This window comes from Schistocerca gregaria, chromosome 6, assembly GCF_023897955.1.
Source record: "Schistocerca gregaria isolate iqSchGreg1 chromosome 6, iqSchGreg1.2, whole genome shotgun sequence".
Classification (NCBI taxonomy): domain Eukaryota; kingdom Metazoa; phylum Arthropoda; class Insecta; order Orthoptera; family Acrididae; genus Schistocerca; species Schistocerca gregaria.
Genome location: NC_064925.1, coordinates 333360700 through 333382294, shown reverse-complemented (window position 1 = coordinate 333382294; position 21595 = coordinate 333360700). Strand labels below are relative to the sequence as shown.

At 40.5% G+C, this 21595-nt stretch overlaps 1 protein-coding gene across 1 annotated transcript in view; it reads left to right on the top strand.

Annotated features, from left to right (window-relative positions):
* The window catches only part of LOC126279139 (cytochrome c oxidase assembly protein COX20, mitochondrial), a 46149-nt gene that overhangs the window by 12434 nt on the left and 12120 nt on the right, over nt 1–21595 (top strand). Inside the window, exon 2 of the mRNA XM_049979650.1 lies at nt 16514–16689. Within this exon, the coding sequence (XP_049835607.1) occupies nt 16514–16689 (176 nt within the window). The remainder of the gene's footprint in view (nt 1–16513; nt 16690–21595) is intronic.

The following is a 21595-nucleotide window of genomic DNA, read 5'->3' as shown; positions in this document are numbered from 1 at the left end:
CAGTTTTCAAATGGTCCAGTAATGATGAATAAATATGCACATGTAATAACTTTTCACTTTTCCAGATAGTTGATGAAGATTATCTCTTGCAAATCCCAAAAGACAGTCACCATAACCTTTCCAGCCAAAGGAATGATCTTCGCCTTTTATGGTGCAGATTATCCCTTGGTAACCCATTTTTTAGATTGTTGTTTGGTCTCAGGAGTATAGTAATGTAACCATGTTTCATCCACAGTGACGAAACGATGCTTAAAGTCCTGTGGATTCTTCCTGAACAGCTGCAAACAATCCTTGCAACACTTCACACGATTCCATTTTTGGTCAAGTGTGAGCTATCATGGAACCCATCTTGCAGATAGCTTTCTCATGTCCAAATGTTATGTACCCGTTCATTCGAGATGCTCACAGCACTAGCAATCTAACGCACCTTAACTCTTCTGTCATCCATCACCATATCATGGATTTTATCAATGCTTTCTAGAGTCGTAACCTCCACAGGGCTCCAGAACGTTCAGCATCACTTGTGCCCAGGGGCCACTTTGAAAATTTTGAAACCACTTATAAACTGATCTAATCAAAGGTGTAGAGTCACCATAATGTTTCTCTTTAGTCCCCTGAGGTGTTTTGCCATTCATAAAGTAATGTTTAATCACCACACAATTTTTTTTGTCCATTATCTGACAATCACTTGACTTCCTTGATTCACATGAATGCCAAACACAAAGAAATAGACCAATATGACTTAAACTTGGTGCGCATTCTTTCCAAAGATGCCCCTAACTAAGCATGACCTCGATACATGCCAGTGGTGCCATCTCTCAGACTCTGCACAGACTTTTCAAACACCCCTCATACCACATTGTTCTTGAAGTCTGAGGGTATGTCACCTGTCTCATAAATCATGCCCACCAGATGTAATGGTTTTGTCATGGTTGGCTCTCCCAAGGCTATCAGTAGCTCTGCTGGAATGTTGTGTACTCCCAGGGCCTTGTTTCGATTTATGTCTTCCAGGGCTTTTAAAATTCTTCTAACAGTATCATATCTCCCATCTCATCTTCATCTTCAGCCACTTTCCTTTCTATAATATTGCTTTCAACTTCATCTTTCTTGTATAGTCCCTCTGTATACTCCCTCCACCTTTCAGCTTTCCCTTCTTTGCTCAGGACTCGTGTACCGTCTGAGCTCTTGATATTCATACAACTGCTTGTCTTTCCCCCAAAGATGTCTTTAATTTTTCTGTAGGGAGTATCCATCTTTCCCCTAGTGAAATATGCTTCTAAATTGTAACATTTGTCCTCTAGCCATTCCCGCTTGGCAATTTTACATTTCCTGTCTATCTCAATTTTTAGAAATTTATATTCCCTTTCACCTGTGTCATTTGTCGCATTTTTAAATTTTCTCCTTTCATCGATTAAATTCAATATCTTGTGTCGTCCAAGGATTCATTCTTGGCCTTGTCCTACTTGATCCTCTGTTGCCTTTACTATTTCATCACTTAAAGCTACCCATTCATCTTCTACAGTATTCCTTTTCCCTGTTTTAGTCAATTGTTGCCCGATACTCCCTCTGAAGCTCTCAGCAACCTCTGGTTCTTCAAATTATCCAGATGTTATATCCTTAACTTCCTACCTTTTTCCAATTTCTCCCATTTTAATCTACAGTTCATAATGAATAAACTGTAGTCCGAGTCCACGTCTGCCCCTGGGAATGTCTTACAATTTAAAATCTGGTTCCTAAATCGCTGTCTAGCCATTATATAAACAATCTGAAACTTTCCAGTGCCTCCAGATCTCTTCCACATATACAACCTTCTTTTATGATTATTAAACCAAGTGCTAGCAATGATTAAATTATGCTCTGTACAAAACTACTGGGCAGCTTCCTCTTTTATTGCTTTTCCCCAGTCCATATTCACTTACTATTTTTCCTTCTCTTTCTTTACCAAACTATCGAATTCCAGTTCTCCATCACAATTAAATTTTCATCTCATTTAATTGTCTGAATAATTTCCTTTATTTCAGCACACATTTCTTCAATCTCTTCATCATCTTCAGAGCTAGTTGGCATGTGAACTTGTACTACTGTGCCAGGTGTGCGCTTCATGTGTACGTGGCTACAATAATGCATTCACTATGCTTTTCAGAGTAGCTTACCCGCATTCTTGTTTCCGTATTCATTATTAAACCCACTCTTGCATCACGCCTATTTGACTTTGTGTTTGTAACCCTTTGTTCACCCGACTAGAAGTCCTGTTCCTCCTGCCACTGAACTTCACTAATTCCCACTATATCTAGCTTCAACCTATCCATTTCCCTATCATTCCCCTATTTAAATTTTCTAATCTACCTGCTTAATTAAAGGATCTAACATTCCACACTCTGGAAACATTCCACACTCTTATCATTTGTTTCTGATGATGACAATATCTTGAGAAGTCCCTGCCCAGAGATCCCAATGGGGGACTATTCTATCTCCGGACTATTTTGCCCAAGAGGAAGCAATCATCATTTAATTGTACATTAGAGCTGCATTAGATGGGCTGATCACGTAACGAATGAGGAGGTAATGAACAGAATTGGGAAGACAAGGAATTTGTGGCTGAACTTGATCAAAAGAAGGGGTCATTTGACAGGACACTATCTGAGACATCAAGGGATCACCAATTTAGATGTAGTGTTTGAGGGAAGTGTGGGGGGAGGGGGGTAAAAATTATAGAGGGGAACCAAAGGATGAATACAGGAAGTAGATCTAGAAAGATGTGGGTTGCAGTAGTTGTTTGGAGATGAAGAGGCTCACACAGGATATAGTATTGTGGAGAGCTACATCAAACTGAACATCATAACAGCAGCAACATGGAGAATCCATAGGGGATCAGAGTTGAACAGAACTTCGGAAGATGTGCAGTCAAATAAGGTGGAAGGCATAGGTAACATTTCTTCAGAATTTCTAAAATCAACGGGGGAAGTGACAACTGAATTACTTTTCCAGGTGCTTTGTAGAATCTTTGAGTCTGGAAGGGTATCATGAGACTTTTGGTGAAACACCAAATACCCAATCCTGAAGGTAGCAAGGGCAGAGAAGTGTGAAAAATATTCTACGATTATCTTAACATATATTGCATCCAAATTTGTGACAAGAGTAATACATAAAATAATGGGAAAGAAAATTTAGGAGCTGTTAGATAATGAACAATTTGATTTTAGGAAAGGTAAAAGCACCAGAGAGGCAATCTTGGCATTTTGCTTGGTACTGGAAGCAAGGCTTAAAGAAAGTCAAGACGCATCCACAGAATTTTTTGACCTAGAGAGTTTTTGATATAGTAAAATGGTGCAAGATGTTCGAACTCCCAGGGAAATAGATGGAAGCTATAGGAAAAGAAGGATAATATACATGACATACTCCAGAACAAAGGAACAAAAGAGGAAAATAAGAATGGAAGACCAAGAATGAAGTGTGCATATTACAAGGGGTATAAGACAGGAATGTTGTATTTTGCCATACTGCACAATCTGGACATCAGAGAAACAATGACAGAAATAAAAGCAATTGTCAAGAGTATGGATTGAAGTCCAGGTGGAAAGGACATCAGACAAGATTTGCTGATGACACTGCTGTCCTTAGCGAAAAAGAAGAGCAACTTCTTATAGCTTTCGGCCATTAAGGCCTTTGTCAGCAGTACACACACACACACACACACACACACACACACACACACACACATGCAAACGCAAACACAAACGCAACTTGCACACACGTCTGCAGTCTCAGAGAGCTGAAACCACACTGCGAGCAGCAGCACCAGGGCATGATGGGAGTGGCGACTGGGTGGGGGTAAGGAGGAGGCTGAGGTGGGGAGGGAGAGTGATAATATGGTGGGAGTGGCGGACAGTGAAGTTTTGCAGTTTAGACGGAGGGCAGGAGAGAAGGTATGTGTGTCTACTGCTGACAAAGGCCGTAATGGCCGAAAGCTATAATTGTGTGTCCGAGGGGATACACAAGAGGTATCACAATCTACAACCTGATAGTTTTGAAAGAGCTCTTAAATCCAAATATAGTGCTTTGGCATCAATGTTGATACCGATGGGCCCTCACTTCTGCAGCTCATCTTTTCCTCAAAAATACTTTTGAGAATGTAATTGCATAGGCTTCTGCGGCCAGAGTCAGTCGACATGAAAGTTTTCTGGGTATGGTACCACGTCATAATGTAAAAAACTACTGCTGCCATTAGACCCAGAAGAAGGCTGCTGCAACCGTGGCTGAAACGTTGGTTTTTTTCCTCCAGCAGCAGTAGTTTTTTACATTATGACCTGGTACCATACCCAGAAAACGTTTATGTCGACTTTTGAGAATGATTTCATATATAACTCATGCCCATAAGATGGGCTAAATACAAAACGCCTTTTTCCAAAAAGCTTTTCATCAAAATGCACATGCACACCTAAAAGTGTTTTATGACGATATTTCAAAAACCAGTGCTTTATCATAAAACTGATAACCCCACTCTACAAAATTTTCATAGTAACTTTTTCCTGCGTTTTTACATACTGTTAGTAAGTTAAACAACCAAAATAGGCATAAAATTATGAGCATAGAGTGAGAGTCAACTTTTAATTTATTTTCAAATACACATGTATCCAAAATTATTCCTATCCTCCTGAACTCCTGGTCTGGTTCAGGTTCATTGATAATATCTTCATGACCTTGACTCAGGGCCCAGATGCCTTCCCTCATTGCTTCACAACCTCAACACTCTCGCATCCCCTTCATCTGGTCCTCCCCAACCAGTGTGCGACCTTCCAAGATATTGAGCCCCTCCTCTCTGATGGTTTTGTTCACACCTCTGTCGACATTAAACCTGCTAACTGCCAATATTGCCTGTATTTTGACAGCTGCCATCCCTTCCATACCATAAGATCCCTCCAATACAGCCTTGCCATCTGGGGACAATGTATCTGCAGTGACAAGGACACCCTTTCCCAGTCTGCTGAAGGCATCACCAAGGCTTTCACAGACAGGCACTATGCCCTGGACCTAGTCCACAAACAAATTTCCTGCACCATTTCCTCACTCACCTCCAATCCTCAAACTACCACCCCAAGAGCCAGCTACAAAATAGTGCACTCTTTGTCACCCAATACTACCATGGACTGGAATAGCTGAACCACATCCTTCATCAGAGCTTTGATTATCTATCTTCATGCCCTGAAATGAGGGACATCTTACTCAAGAGCCTTCCCACCCCTCCTGAAATGGTGTTTCATCATTCACCTAACCTCCACAACATTCTAGTCCATCCCTATGCCACTCCCAACCCCAGCACCTTGCCAAGGGATCATATTTCTGTGGAAGACTCAGATGCAAGACCTGCCCAATCCACCTACATAGCATTTCCTGTTCCATTGCTGTCACAGGTTTATCTTAGACCATAAAGGCCAGGCAGTCTGTGAAAGCAGCCATGCTGCGACTATTGCACAGATTTTTATATTGATATGACTTCCAATCAGCTGTTGACCAGGATGAATGGCCACAGTCAAACTGTGGCCAAGAGCAAAGTAGACCATCCCATGGCACAGCGTGCAGTTGAATATAACATGCCTAATTTCAGTAGCTACATCCTGGCCTCAACCTATGGTAACCTACTGTCCCGGCACCCTCCATCCAATAATTTCGACCCCCTTGCCCTATCATCTCCTCTCTTTTTTACCATTCACCCTGCCAATGTACACACTCCACCTTCTGGCATTGCACCTAGCAGTCTCTGGTCCATGCACGCCCTCTTCTCTTCCCCCAGCTGTACCCTGCTATCTCTCCCCCTTCCCCACCCCACTACAGATTGCTACTCCCGTGACATTCGCATTTCGGTTGGAGGTTCTGGTGTGGTAGCGGTTGTGTGTGTAATCTATCCTTTTCCTAATATTGTTAAAATTAATAATTTAAGTATGTAAATACATAACTCACTGAAATGCTGAATTTCATATTGACTTAGCTCTCACCTCTTCACTACTGTCTCAGTTCCCTCAGAAGCTTTTCTTTATTTCTCAGATAATGGGTTATTATTTCCATGTGTAAATTTAGGTCTTCCTCATAACAATTGATTGACTGTAATGGTCAGGGAATTAGCTTGTGCCATGTCATCAGGTTTTTGAAAAAATCTATGTCTTTACTTTTGAAACTCTGTTTGAAATTACCTCCATTGTTGTTACAAAGCTTCCAGTTTTTATTTGCAGTTCCTCAAATTCTGCATTGGAATTTATAATTTTACACAATAAATCATCATTTCCCACACACCTTGTGCAGCACTTCGAAGCATAATGGATTTATCCACTTGATAATTAAAACCATTAATATTTAGTGGCAGATTGCATTTTGCTTCCAGTTATTTTGGGGTACTAATGCCCTAGCAAATAAATTGTAACCCATAAACAAGTTGAGGAAAAAGCTATTTTATGTCCTACAACTGCTGTCTTCCCTCAGAAGTGAAAACTGAATAGAGTAGTTTGAATTGGACCATTAAAAGGGACTGCTCAGCCCATTCTGCCCTAAATTTATTTGGCTCAGGGTCACTGAGTGGCTGCATCACATGACCAAAGTGGTGAGTGAAATGAAAATGCATTCTGTCTCGTAGACAGAAGTAAAGAACCTGCCTACATTAGGTAATGAATGGATTTGTCATACAGATATAACATTTTATGAAGTTGATAATTTCTTGAATATTCATATTTTGATGTCCCAGTAGCATCCCATCCTCTCACGTTGTTGTTGTTGTTGTTGTTGTTGTTGTTGTTGTCTTCAGTCCTGAGACCGGTTTGATGCAACTCTCCATGCTACGCTATCCTGTGGAAGCTTCTCCATGTCCCAGTACCTACTGCAGCCTACATCCTTCTGTATCTGCTTAGTGTATTCTCTCTTGGTCTCCCTCTATGATTTTTACCCTCCACACTGCCCTCCAGTACTAAATTGGTGGTCCCTTGATGCCTCAGAATTTGCCCCACCAGCCGATCCTTGTCCTAGTCAAGTAGTGCCACACATTTCTCTTCTCTCCAATTCTATTCAATACCTCCTCATTTTTATGTGATCTACCCATCTAATCTTCAGCATTCTTCTGTAGCACCACATTTCGAAAGCTTCTATTCTCTTCTTGTCCAAACTATTTATCGTCCACGTTTCACTTCCATATATGGCTACACTCCATACAAATACTTTCAGAAACAACTTCTTGGCATTTAAATCTATACTCGATGTTAACAAATTTTTCTTCATCAGAAACGCTTTCCTTGCCATTGCCAGTCTACATTTTCTATACTCTCTACTGCGACCATCACCAGTTATTTTGCTCCCCAAGTAGCAAAACTCATTTACTACTTTAAGCCTCTCATTTCCTGATGTAATTCCTGCAGCATCACTTGATTTAATTCAACTACATTCCATTATCCTCATTTTGGTCCTGTTGATGTTAATCTTATATCCTCCTTTCAAGGCACGTCCATTCCGTTCAGCTGCTCTTCCAGGTCCTTTGCTGTCTCTGACAGAATTACAGTGTTATTGGCGAACCTCAAAATTTTTATTTCTTCTCCATGGATTTTAACCCTACTCCAAATTTTTCTTTTTTTTTTCCTTTACTGCTTGCTCAATATACAGATTGAATAACATCAGAGATAGGCTACAACCCTGTCTCACTCCCTTCCCAACCACTGTTTCCCTTTCACGCCCCTTGACTCTTATAACTGCTATCTGGTTTCTGTACAAATTGTAAATAGCCTTTCGCTCCCTGTATTTGAAAGAGAGTATTCCAGTCAACATAGTCAAAAGCTTTCTCTAAGTCTACAAATGCTAGAAACGTAGGTTTGCTTTTCCTTAATCTTTCTTCCAAGATAAGTCATAGAGTCAGTATTGCCACACGTGTTCCAACATTTCTACGGAATCCAAACTGATCTTCCCACGAGGTTGGCTTCTACCAGTTTCTCTATTCGTCTGTAAAGAATTCGTGTTAGTTTTCTGCAGCCGTGACTTATTAAACTGATAATTCAGTTAATTTTCACATCTGTCAACACCTGCTTTCTTTGGGATTGGAATTATTATATTCTTCTTGAAGTCTGTGAGGGTATTTCGTCTGTCTCATACATTTTGCTCACCAGATGGTAGAGTTTTGTCAGGACTGGCTCTCCCAAGGCTGTCAGAAGTTCTAATGGAATGTTGTCTACTCCTGGGGCCTTGTTTCGACTTAGGTCTTTCAGTGCTCTGTCAAAAATCTTCACACAGTATCATATCTCCTATTTCATATTCATCTACATTCTCTTCCATTTCTATAATATTGTCCTCAAGAACGTTGCCCTTGTATAGACCCTCTATATACACCTTCCACCTTTCTGCTTCCCCTTCTTTGCTTAGAACTGGGTTTCCATCTGAATTCTTGATATTCATAGAGGTGGTTCTCTTTTCTCCAAAGGTCTCTTTAATTTTTCTGTAGGCAGTATCTATCTTACCCCTCATGAGAAAAGCCTCTACATCCTTACATTTGTCCTCTAGCCATCCCTGCTTAGCGATTTTACACTCCCTGTCGATCTCATTTTTGAGACTTTGTATTCCTTATTGCCTGCTTCATTTACTGCATTTTTATATTTTCTCCTTTCACCAATTAAATTCAATATATCTTCTGTTACCCAAAGATTTTTACTAGCCCTCGTCTTTTTACCTACTTGATCCTCTGCTACCTTCACTATTTCATCTCTCAAAGCTACCCATTCTTCTTCTACTGTATTTCTTTTCCCCTTTCTTGTCAATTGTCCCTAATGCTCTCCATGAAGCTCTCTACAACCTCTGGTTCTTTCATTTTATCCCGATTCCATCTCCTCAAATTCCCACCTTTTATCAGTTTCTTCAATTTTAATCTACAGTTCATTACCAGTAGATTGTGGTCAGAGTGCATATCTGCCCCTGGAAATGTCTTACAGTTTAAAACCTGGTTCCTAAATCTCTGTCTTACCATTATATAATCTGTCTGAGACCTTCCAGTATCTCCAGTCTTCTTCCATGTATACAACCTTCTTTTATGATTCTTGACCCAAGTGTTAGCTTTGATTAAGTTATGCTCTGTGCAAATTTCTATCAGGCGGCATCCTCTTTCATTCCTTAATCCTATTCCATATTCACCTACTATGTTTCCTTCTCTTCCTTTTCCTACTATCGAGTTCCAGTCACCCATGACAATTAAATTTTTGTCTCCCTTCACTGTCTGAATAATTTTTTTTATCTCATTGTACATTTCATCAATCTCTTCGTCATCTGCAGAGCTAGTTGGCATATAAACTTGTACTACTGTAGTAGGGGTGGGCTTTGTATCTATCTTGGCCACAGTAATGCATTCACTATGCTGTCTGTAGTAGCTTACCCACATTCCTATTTTCCTATTCATTATTAAACCTACTCCTGCATTACCCCTGTTTGATTTTGTATTTATAACCCTGTAGTCACCTGACCAAAAGTCTTGTTCCTACTGCCACCAAACTTCACTAATTCCCACTATATCTAAATTTAACCTATCCTTTTCCTTTTTTATATTTTCTGACCTACCTGCCTGATTAAGGGATCTGACATTCCACGCTCCGATCCGTAGAATGCCAGTTTTCTTTTTCCTGATAACGACGTCCTCTTGAGTAGTCGCCGCCCGGAGATCCGAATGGGGGACTATTTTACCTCCGGAATATTTTACTTAAGAGTACGCCATCATCATTTAACCATACAGTAAAGCTGCATGCCCTAGGGAAAAATTACGTCTGTAGTTTCCCCTTGCTTTCAGCCATTCACAGTACCAGCACAGCAAGGCCGTTTTGGTTAGTGTTACAAGTCCAGATCTGTCAATCATCCAGACTGTTGCCCCTGCATCTACTGAAAAGGCTGCTGCCCCTTTTCAGGAACCACATGTTGTCTGGCCTCTCAACAGATACCCCTCCATTGTGGTTGCACCTTGGTATGGCTATCTGTATCGCTGAGGCATGCAAGCCTCCCCACCAACGGCGAGGTCCATGGTTCATGGGGGGGCCTCTCACCTTACTGAGCCCGAATTTCACAAATCTCATTTTCACAGGGAGCGTTAAAATTAAAATTAAAAAAAAAAATACCTTTATAAGAGCCGCCATAAGCTACAATTTGGGAGCTTTATGTGCACTTATTGGAACCTACCTATACCTTTTTGGAATGAGCCATGAAGAATGTGTGGCTTCATTGAAATACCATGGAAGCAGTTTTCATTACCTCCCCCCCCCCCCCCTCCCTCCACCCTCCAGTTCAAATTCAAATAAAAATAAATCTTCTCATGATTATATCACATTCTCAGGAGATAATTTCCATGGCCTGAAATATCTCCAGTTGATGCAACAAGCCCTGTAACCAGATCTGTGAAAGTGTTGGCAAGAATCTCAAGAGTGAGCTTTTCACATGAATCCTGTTGATGCCATACCGTGTGAGCAAGTAGGGACAAATGGGACAACTGTAATGATCCCGTTACAAACCAAGCCATAAATTACGGCAGCCTCTAGTGCTGAGCGAAAAGTATAATCAAACTTTTTCAACTTAAGACAATATGCTCTTCACTTCCATTTCTTATTACTTCACTGTGTAGAAGTTATGTACTAACACTTTGCTTGTCATTTGGCATAGACTGCTATGTCTGGTATCATAGCTAATATGCCATCTCTCGTATAGTGCATTACTATGCCATTTCAAAGGCTTTTGCAACTCAACACACTACAAGGTTTACCCTTGTGACATGATCTAAATAAATTTGTTTTAGGGCTATTGTGCTTTTTTGCAGTAGATGGAACTAACTTGTGAAATAGCTCAATATTTGAGAGAAAGAGAGAGAGAGAGAGAGAGAGAAAAACTCTGTGTTGGATGTCTGTCATATCTTTTTGACATGTCTCCTAATCTAAAGATTGGCCGGCCGGAGTGGCCGTGCAGTTGTAGGCACTACAGTCTGGAGCCGAGCAACCGCTACGGTCGCAGTTTCGAATCCTGCCTCGGGCATGGATGTGTGTGATGTCCTTAGGTTAGTTAGGTTTAATTAGTTCTAAGTACTAGGTGACTGATGACCTCAGAAGTTAAGTCGCATAGTGCTCAGAGTCATTAATCTAAACATTGAAAATGAGCATAGCACGTCTCTCAAGTGTCTAAGGGGTCCTCTCTTGTCAGGCGACGCAAAGTGTAGAGTCAGAAATAACATACTTACACAGCGGAGAAAATTAATGAAGACTTTCTTTTCTGTTCAGATCATATCACAGGAATTGCACTAGAGCTAAAAGTATAACACAGGGCTTCTTTTCACTTAACTGTGTGTTTTGTGGGCCAGGGTAAAAAGTCAGAATCATAATAAGAAAAAGCATTATTTGGGTCTCATTTTGGCTATCCTACTGCAGGTTTGTTTCTGAAACAAAGCAAGTAAATACATCACACACTAGTTGAAATTATACACACAGACTCAACAATGTTGGGGGATGAAAAAAAAAATACAATAAGTTAATACTTAGACAACAGCATACTTAATGTGAATCAGCATATATTAAAAATAAAGTTGCACAGATTCTGTAGGAGGAATAAACTGTATAATAATTGCAACACTGTTATTAACACCACTTGCTTTATATTTAAGATGAAGTACTAGTTCAATGTTTATGATGTGCCTCCTGTACCTTAATCAAACGATTTACATTATTTATGTTATGAGACTAATAACTCACAATCCATCAATAGTTTCTTAGAAATACCAGTTATTTAGTCTGTCAACAGTGTCTATACAAGGACTGCTCGGTCTCTGTTGATCTTGCTCTTAATAGAACTTTATTCCCTTAAAAAAGAAAAGAAAATTATCCACTACAGATGTGCAGGTAGGTAACATATTTTGTCATTTGATTCCAGTCTCTTGCTCCAAAACAGCCAGGCTCTGATCTTTTGTGTTTGTTCCCAGAATGCTTCCATACTCTGTTCATGCAGATGTATTTAATTAACAGGCAGTAACAGAAAATACTTGTCTTTTTGGACTGTCATTAAAATGAACCACATTAAAGATCTCCTTGTCAGCTTGACAGTTAATTCCACACAGGAAAACAGAGGGAAAGTATTCTAAGAATTATGCATCTAACCAAGCTAATGCCCACTAAATTAAGCAAAATAATTTTTATATAAATGTAGGCTTCCATGGCCATCATCACACCCAGTAAAATTTTTCTGGGTTTGTGACCACATCATCAATGTACAAAATTACCGATGTTTCAGTCCCTGTTGCAAGTGACCTACTTAGGGTGGTTTGTGTTTAATACTGAACGAGAAAACTGCGTTTCTTATATATGTGCAGACATGGGTGTTATCTAATTCTGATAGGCTGTTAAGGATGAAGAGGAGGGATGTTAGAAGTCTTTCTTGGTGTTTTTATTATTTCTTTTCATTGGCAGAAACCCAATGTTTTGATTGGTGTTTGCATTACTGCTTTTGATTGGTGGAAATCAGTGAATGGAAAACCAGGCAGCAGTTGTGACATGGTGCTGTTTTCCTCCTTTCTAGCAGTGGCCAAGGAGTGCCAGTACTCTTATGGACCTGCGGCCACTGCAGTCTCTCGCACGCCTCTGTGTGTTGCTTCATGTGAGCTGTCATACTGTAATGCTGTTATTGCTGGCAGCCAAGACGTCGGAAGTCGGTACCTGTCTTCTCTGTTCATGTTGGTGGGTCACTTGGTTATTTCTATTGCCTCTCTAATCTTCCTCCTGAAAGTAAGAGGCTGTTTTGCCAGTACACGAGCTTCAAAAAAATCAGTCGGTTTGCCGCACTCATTCTGGTGTTCAGCCACAGCTGACTTGGTGTATTGTCTTAGTCGGATATATCTTTCGTGTTCAGATATCCGTGTGCTGATGGGTCACCTCATGTCACCTACATAAACGAATCCACATTTGCCACCTGATTTCGTAAACTCCAACAGTATGTAGTTTGTCAACTGCATCTTTTGGTTTGTGAAGAACATCTTTTATTCTGTCGGCTTGATGCCTGCTTGGTGGAGAATTTTGCCCACCTGTTGAGTGACGCCTTGAACATATGCTAATAGAGCAATGTTTTGCGCTTCCTTCTGCTCTCCTCAATTCCCTTCATTCTTTGTTGCCATAGTTTTATCTATTAGTTTCATTCCACAGCCATTGGCACCAAAAATGGACTTGCGATTTTGTAGTTCATTCTTTAGTTGCTCCTTATTGCTGATCCTGTGAACAGTCTTAGTTAAAGTGTGCAGGATGGATTTCTCGAATGTAGGGTGATGATGAGAGGAGACATGTAGGTACCTGTCAGTACTGGTAGGCTTTCTATATACTCTATGGGCCAGGTTACCATCAGGCTTTCTGTAAACTTCCATGCCGAGGAAAGGCAGCACCCCCTTCTTTTCTGTCTCCATAGTTAATTGGATTCTGCTGTGCTACTGGTTGAGGTGTTGGTGGAAATTTCATAACTCTTCCTCTCCATGTGGCCATATAACAAATGTATCATCAACATATCAGAGGCAACATTTCGTAGCCCTCCCTCTCCATGTGGCCAGCTAATGAAGATATCATCAACATATCGGAGCCAACATTCTGGCTCCGATATGTTGATGATACCTTCATTATCTGGTCACATGGAAAGAAAGAGCTACACAATTTCCACCAACACCTCAACCAGCAGCACAGCAGAATCCAATTCAATACGGAGATAGAAAAGAAGGAGGTACAGCATTTCCTCGACGTGGAAGTTTATAGAAAGCCTGATGGTAAACTGGGTCATGGAGTAAATAGGAAGCCAACTAGTACTGACAGGTACCTACATGCCTCCTCTCACCATCACTCTATGCAGAAGGTATTCGCCCTGCACACTTTAACCAAGGGGGCTCACAGGGTCAGCGATAAGGAATATCTATAAAGGATGCATTACAAAACGGCAAGCCTGTTTTTGGTGCCAGTGGTTATGGAATGAAACTAATAGATAATAATATGGTGACAAAGAATGAAGGCAATATAGGAGGGCAGAAGGAAGCACAAAACATCACTATTACCATATGTTCAAGGTGTCACTCAACAGGTGGGCAAAATTCTCCACCAAGCAGGCATCAAGCCGACATAAAAAAATATGTTCTTCACACAACAAAAGATGCAGTTGACAAACTACATACTGTTGGGGTTTAAGAAATCAGGTGGCAAATGTGGATTCATTTATGTAGGCGAGATGGGGCGACCCATCAGCACACAGATATCAGAACACACCAAGTCAGCGGTGGGAGAGCACCAGGATGAGTGCTGCAAACAGACTGATTTTTTTGAAGCTCGCATACTGTCAAAACAGGCTCTTACTTTCAGGAGGAAGGTTAGAGGGGCAATAGAAATAACCAAGTAACCTGCCAACATGAACAGGGAAGATGGGTACTGACTTCCAACGTCTTGGCTGCCAGCAATAACAGCATTATGGAACGACAGCTCACGTGAAGCAAAGCACACAGTTGTGCAGTAGACTGCAGTGTCCACTGGTACACAGAGTACTGGCACCCCTTGGCCAGTGCTAGAAAGGAGGAAAACAACACCATGTCACAGCTGCTGCCTGGTTTTCCATTCACCGATTTCCACCAATCAAAAGCAGTAATGCTAACACCAATCAAAACCTTGGGTTCCCGCCAATGAACAGAAATAATAAAAACACCAAGAAAGACTTCTAACATCCCTCCCCTTCATCCTTAACAGCCTATCAGAATTAGATAACAGTCATGTCTGCACATATACACTCCTGGAAATGGAAAAAAGAACACATTGACACCGGTGTGTCAGACCCACCATACTTGCTCCGGACACTGCGAAAGGGCTGTACAAGCAATGATCACATGCACGGCACAGCGGACACACCAGGAACCGCGGTGTTGGCCGTCGAATGGCGCTAGCTGCGCAGCATTTGTGCACCGCCGCCGTTAGTGTCAGCCAGTTTGCCGTGGCATACGGAGCTCCATCGCAGTCTTTAACACTGGTAGCATGCCGCGACAGCGTGGACGTGAACCGTATGTGCAGTTGACGGACTTTGAGCGAGGGCGTATAGTGGGCATGCGGGAGGCCGGGTGGACGTACCGCCGAATTGCTCAACACGTGGGGCGTGAGGTCTCCACAGTACATCGATGTTGTCACCAGTGGTCGGCGGAAGGTGCACGTGCCCGTCGACCTGGGACCGGACCGCAGCGACACACCAATGCACGCCAAGACTGTAGGATCCTACGCAGTGCCGTAGGGGACAGCACCGCCACTTCCCAGCAAATTAGGGACACTGTTGCTCCTGGGGTATCGGCGAGGACCATTCGCAACCGTCTCCATGAAGCTGGGCTACGGTCCCGCACACCTTTAGGCCGTCTTCCGCTCACGCCCCAACGTCGTGCAGCCCGCCTCCAGTGGTGTCGCGACAGGCGTGAATGGAGGGACGAATGGAGACGTGTCGTCTTCAGCGATGAGAGTCGCTTCTGCCTTGGTGCCAATGATGGTCATATGCGTGTTTGGCGCCGTGCAGGCAAGTGCCACAATCAGGACTGCATACGACCGAGGCACACAGGGCCAACACCCGGAATCATGGTGTGGGGAGCGATCTCCTACACTGGCCGTACACCTCTGGTGATCGTCGAGGGGACACTGAATAGTGCACGGTACATCCAAACCGTCATCGAACCCATCGTTCTACCATTCCTAGACCGGCAAGGGAACTTGCTGTTCCAACAGGACAATGCACGTCCGCATGTATCCCATGCCACCCAACGTGCTCTAGAAGGTGTAAGTCAACTACCCTGGCCAGCAAGATCTCCCTATCTGTCCCCCATTGAGAATGTTTGGGACTGGATGAAGTGTCGTCTCACGCGTCTGCACGTCCAGCACGAACGCTGGTCCAACTGAGGCGCCAGGTGGAAATGGCATGTCAAGCCGTTCCACAGGACTACATCCAGCATCTCTACGATCGTCTCCATGGGAGAATAGCAGCCTACATTGCTGCGAAAGGTAGATATACACTGTACTAGTGCCGACATTGTGCATGCTCTGTTGCCTGTGTCTATGTGCCTGTGGTTCTGTCAGTGTGATCATGTGATGTATCTGACCCCAGGAATGTGTCAATAAAGTTTCCCCTTCCTGGGACAATGAATTCACGGTGTTCTTATTTCAATTTCCAGGAGTGTATAAGAAACAAAGCTTTCTCATTCAGTAGTAAATAAAAACACCCTGAAGAAGGCCACTTGCAACAGGGACCAAAATATTGGTAATTTTGTGCATTGACAACGCAGTCACAAACCCAGAAAAATGTTATCGGAAAATAAATTTTGCTTGTGGTGGCAATGCATAGGAGCATAAACATTTCTGTTTTTCCAGTTTCCCTCTCTTGAGTAGATTTAGTTATTACATTTGAGCAATGTAATACAAAACAACGTCTTTTTCCTAATGTAAAGAGAATTTTACTGTAAAATTCTTATTACTTGGTTTCTTTTCTTCTAAAGGGACCTTTCCTGTTTGGCCGGGACATATCTAAAATACCATGTTTTCGAAATACGTTCCTGTATGGAATCACTAGTGGTTTTGGTGCTGGACTTACGTACTTTCTCTTCACAAGCCGGACAACAACATCATCACATGTCGCTGCAGGAACATTTGTTGGAGTTTCCTTGTCTTACTGGTAAGTAAAAATGTTATGATATTGCAATACTGCAGTCAGTATTGAAATGTAGAGTGTCACAAGACTCAGTGAAGCTGTTTTCTTCTGGCACTTTCAGTATTATTTATTATGGATGGGAATAAACTGTGATTTCAATTCTCATTGGGAATAAACTGTGATTTCAATTCTCATTGTCAGGAGTACTTTAGAATGCAGTGTAAAAAAATAGTACCTCATTTTCAAACTCAAGTATAGTGACAGTTGTCTTCTCTATGATTCCACCTATATTCATAAATTAGCATTTCGAATTTTAATTTTGTAATGGCAAAATTCTTGATAATGAAAATTTTCTCATTTGTAGGTGCTTTGCTTCCACTGAAGATGTGTTCAGATTTCACTATTCCATGTTTACAATAAATTTTTGTGCATATTTGGGATGTGCTAGTAATTTGTTGACTGCTTCGAGTAGTAGTTAGTGTACTTCATTTATGATTATCTCTTTACCCTTCACAACTTTCTCTTTAAAACAAGTGTGCTATTCTCAACATTTGTACAGAATACTGTAAAACACTCATTGGTCACGTTTTCTGCCTTTAGGATAATGATTATGAATTGTTTCCACAGTAGCTGAAGACTACATTCTTTACCTGATGTTAACGTGTTTCTCCACATCATCAATTGTATTTGTATTATTATTTGGTCCAGTAAATCTTACACTGCACACCAGGTATTGGACAAATGAAGGCAAATACATCTTTATGTTTACATGATGTTTTCTATATGCCAATGAATACAATTTTTTTCACCAAACCTGCTTTAACTAGAAAAGTACAACTGAAAATATGAATAAAATAATATTAATGATTACAGTCTTTACATGCTACAAGTAGATAGTCATATTTAGACAATTAGAAACATATTGATGATAAATAATCCAACAGTCCTCGTCAGTGTGGTAATCACAATTCATTTAACCAGTAATTCACATGAAACATCCTTAAATAATGCTGTACAAGTTAACTAGACATAAATACATTTCCATGGGAGACTCCAATGCCATGTTTATAAAAGGAACATTACCTGAATTAAACTATTTAGGTTCTTTATGTATGCCTTAAAATAACTTCTATACCATAGGAGATTTCTTGAGTTGGAATAATTAGGCAGTTATAAACCTGTAAATAGTCAGCTTTAGCCATATAAATATAAATGCTAACTGTGTCTGGAATATGTTCAAATGACATGTTTCACATCATAAAGTTCACTATGACTGTAACGTACAGAGCAGGGAACTAACTAAATAACTATCACTTGAGTAAAATTTTTTTATTGTGGCTCTAGCAGTTGAAATTGAAATAGGTACAAAATGGTAATTAAATTTAGTTAAATATTATTTAACATGATTATCTTGAAATTCCTTCTCCCTTTGTTCTTCCCTGCTGCCTCCTCAACCTCCCTTCCTAATTTTCACATCTCCTACCCACTCCCTCCTCCCAATGTCCCTACCTCCTTGTAACTATATACCACATACTATTAATACTACGCGCTACCTTGCGTTCATATCCATTCTCCTGCTTCCATCATATATAGGTTGGCAGCCCTGCAGCCAGGTGGACGCACGTGTACGAAGCTCTCACTAAGTTAAGCGATGAGCTAATTTAGTTAATATTACGTTTTAGACTAGTGCATTTACTTTTTATCTAATCTATCTATTGAAGGTTTCGCTTTTCTAAACGTAATGACATCGAAAAGGAAGTATTTTGTAAAGGCCGGCAGTCACGAATTTGTTTACATATTTAGGCGTAAAGTTTGTACGGGTGAAGGTATTTATTTTTGACTAGACTTAGCGCTTCAAAGTTAAATTAATTCATGTCTCTCATCCAGAATTTGTGTGCTTAATTACAAGTTTCTGAAGCAAGTTTGTAAGGTTGTTTACATTAGTGTTTAGTTACATATTAGTACAGGTTACAAAACTATTGGGTTGTTGAAGTTATTTTGTGCTTTTTTTGTTACGTTTTACTATCAAACCATGTGTGACAACTGTGGTGGTTGCCATAGAAATTTGAAAGAGGGGGTGTTCTGTATAGACTGTATGTTGTTGTTTCATTGGGGCGAGTGCAACATTAAGGAAACGAGGGTAGATAATGAGGCTCTTCCATGGCAGTGTAGGTTATGTAGAAAGGACAGAAAAATCGCGGATCAGGAGGCAAAGATTTGTGGCCTTAAGGCTGAATTAGAAATCACAAATTTGGAATTATGTAAGCTTAGGGAGGAAAAGGACTCTGGGCGTTGGGAAAAGGTAGCAAGCAAAGAGTGAAAAAGGGAAACAATTGATAAAACTTCTGAAATTCTGTTAGCAAATCAGTTTGGCTTGCTATCTGAAGTAGTGGAGGAAGGGCCTCATTCAGATGTAGGTTGAAGCAGAATACTAGCTTAAAGAAAAAAGGCAGGTTGAGATTAAACCAGAATAGGAAAAGAAAAATTCTGCTTTTAGGTAGCAGTTATGGGAGGGGTGTGGGCCAACAGCTTCAGGAGAAACTACCGACCGAGTACCAGGTCACAAGTTTTGCAAAACGAAGTGCTAGCCTTAGGCAAGTGACAGAAAACTTAGGTCAGCTATGCAAGGACTTTGAGAAAGATGATCAGGTAATTATAGTTGGGGGAGCAGGAAACAAGCTGGCTATGAATCCAAGATATAGTATTAGGAGTGACCTGGATAAAATAGGAACAGAAACTGGGCACACGAATGTGCAGTTTGTGGAGGTCTTTCAGCACAATGATCAGCCCTGGGTAAACTCTGCTGTAAGGCATGTTAACACTGAGCCGAACGGGATGTTCCAGACACCAGCAAAGTCTCACATGAGTGTTATTCCAGTTCATGCTATTGGTAGGTGGGGTTACACTGCACATGGCCTGCACCTTAATAGGAAGGGGAAAGATAAGTTAGCATCTCTATCAGCAAGTACTGTAAGGGGGGCCAAGTCACACAAGGGGTGATCCCTGTGGTTATTGGGACCAGGCAGACAGTTTTTTTTAGGTTAAAGCCAAATTCCAAAGAGACAACAACCAAAGAAAAGAAACTTCATGCGCAGCAAATAGGGATAAAGCCAAGGGCGGATCAACTTACTTCACCAAAATGTCAGGGGAATAAAAAATAAAGTAGATGAGCTGATAATGTGTTTAGATGATCTCAAAAATAAGAATGAGTTTGATATACTTTGTCCGTCTGAGCACCATGTCACAGTGGGGATGGAAAATGTCAGTATAAATGGGTATAATTTAGCATCTTACATTTGTAGATCTAGTATGGATAAAGGAGGAGTTGCCATTTCATAAAACAAGGGTATAAATACAGATCTGTTGAAGTAAGCAAATTTTGTGTTGTTCAGCACTTTGAGGTTTGTGCATGTGAACTTCAGCTAGATAATGTTGTGTTGATATTAGCAACAGTGTACAGGTCTCCACTTGGAGATTGGGAACTGTTCATAAAAAAAAAAGTTTGACTCCTTGTTATGCCGTCTGTCGGACAAAAGGGAGAAGTTATTAATCTGTAGTGATTTCAGTGTTAACTTTCTAAGCAATTCTGATAGGAAAAGTGAACTAGAAGTTAACAACATATAACTTAGAATCAGTTCAGGGCAGTAGTACTCTAATAGATAATGTATTTGTACAACAAGAGGATGTACAACAAACACATGCTTTCCCTGTGGTAAATGGATTATCTGACCATGATGCACAACTGATTAACTTACAAAACCTAACAGGGCGTATACTTCAGAAACCATTAAGTAAAAGTGTGAGGGTGCTCAAGCCGGTATCTATAGATCACTTGAGAGAAAGTTTAGGAAATGTAAACTGGGAAGATGTATATAATGGGCCAAATGCTACTGATAAATGCAGCATATTTCTTGATAAATTTAAATCCCTTTTTGAACATTGTTTTCCAAAGAAAATTTCTAAATGTAACACCACAAACTTTTCAAAGAAACCTTGGATTACTACAGGTGTTAAAGTGTCTTCAGAAAGAAAAAATAAAACTATATAAGACAGCAAGAACTAGCAAAGATCCAGAAGTAGCTTTACACTATAAAAATTATTGTAACATACTGAGAAAAGTTGTAAAGAAATCAGGAAATATGTATGTTAAAGAAGAAATTAACAGCTCCAGTAATAAAATCAAATCAATATGGAATGTTGTTAGAAGGGAGACAGGAAAAGTAACCACTGGAGTAGGTAGTATTACTGTTAAAGAAAATGAGACCATCTTAACCAATAATACACAGGTAGCCAATGTATTTAACAATTGCTTCTTAAGTGTAGGAGAAAAAGCCGGGCAATACATGGAATAGTCAGTTTTGAAAAATTTTAGTCAGATTAAGTTTCATCTAACAACCTCTTGTGAAATAAGGAAAATTATCAAATCTTTGTAAAACAGTGTACTGTTGGAGTAGATGGCATCTCTAACAAGTTATTAAAACAATGTGGAGCAATTACAGCTGATATTTTGAGTCATATAAGTAATGCATCACTAACTCAGGGTATTTTTCCAGACAGGTTAAAATATGCCATTGTCAAGCCCCTCTACAAAAAGGAGGAAACTACAGATGTTAATAATTACCGGCCAGTATCCTTGCTTACAGCATTTTCAAAAATCTTTGAGAAAGTAATGTGCTCGAGAGTGGTTAGCCATCTCAACAGTAATGGGATACTTAGTAAATCACAGTTCGGATTTCAGAAATGCTGTTCCACTGAGACAGCAATATACAATTTCACTGTCCACATAATAGGTCTTTAAACAGTAAAATGTCACCAGTAAGAATATTCCGTGACTTATCCAAAGCATTTGATTGTGTGAACCATGACATTATGTTAGAGAAATTACAATTATATGGTATAAATGGAACAGCATATGAGTGGTTTAAGTAAT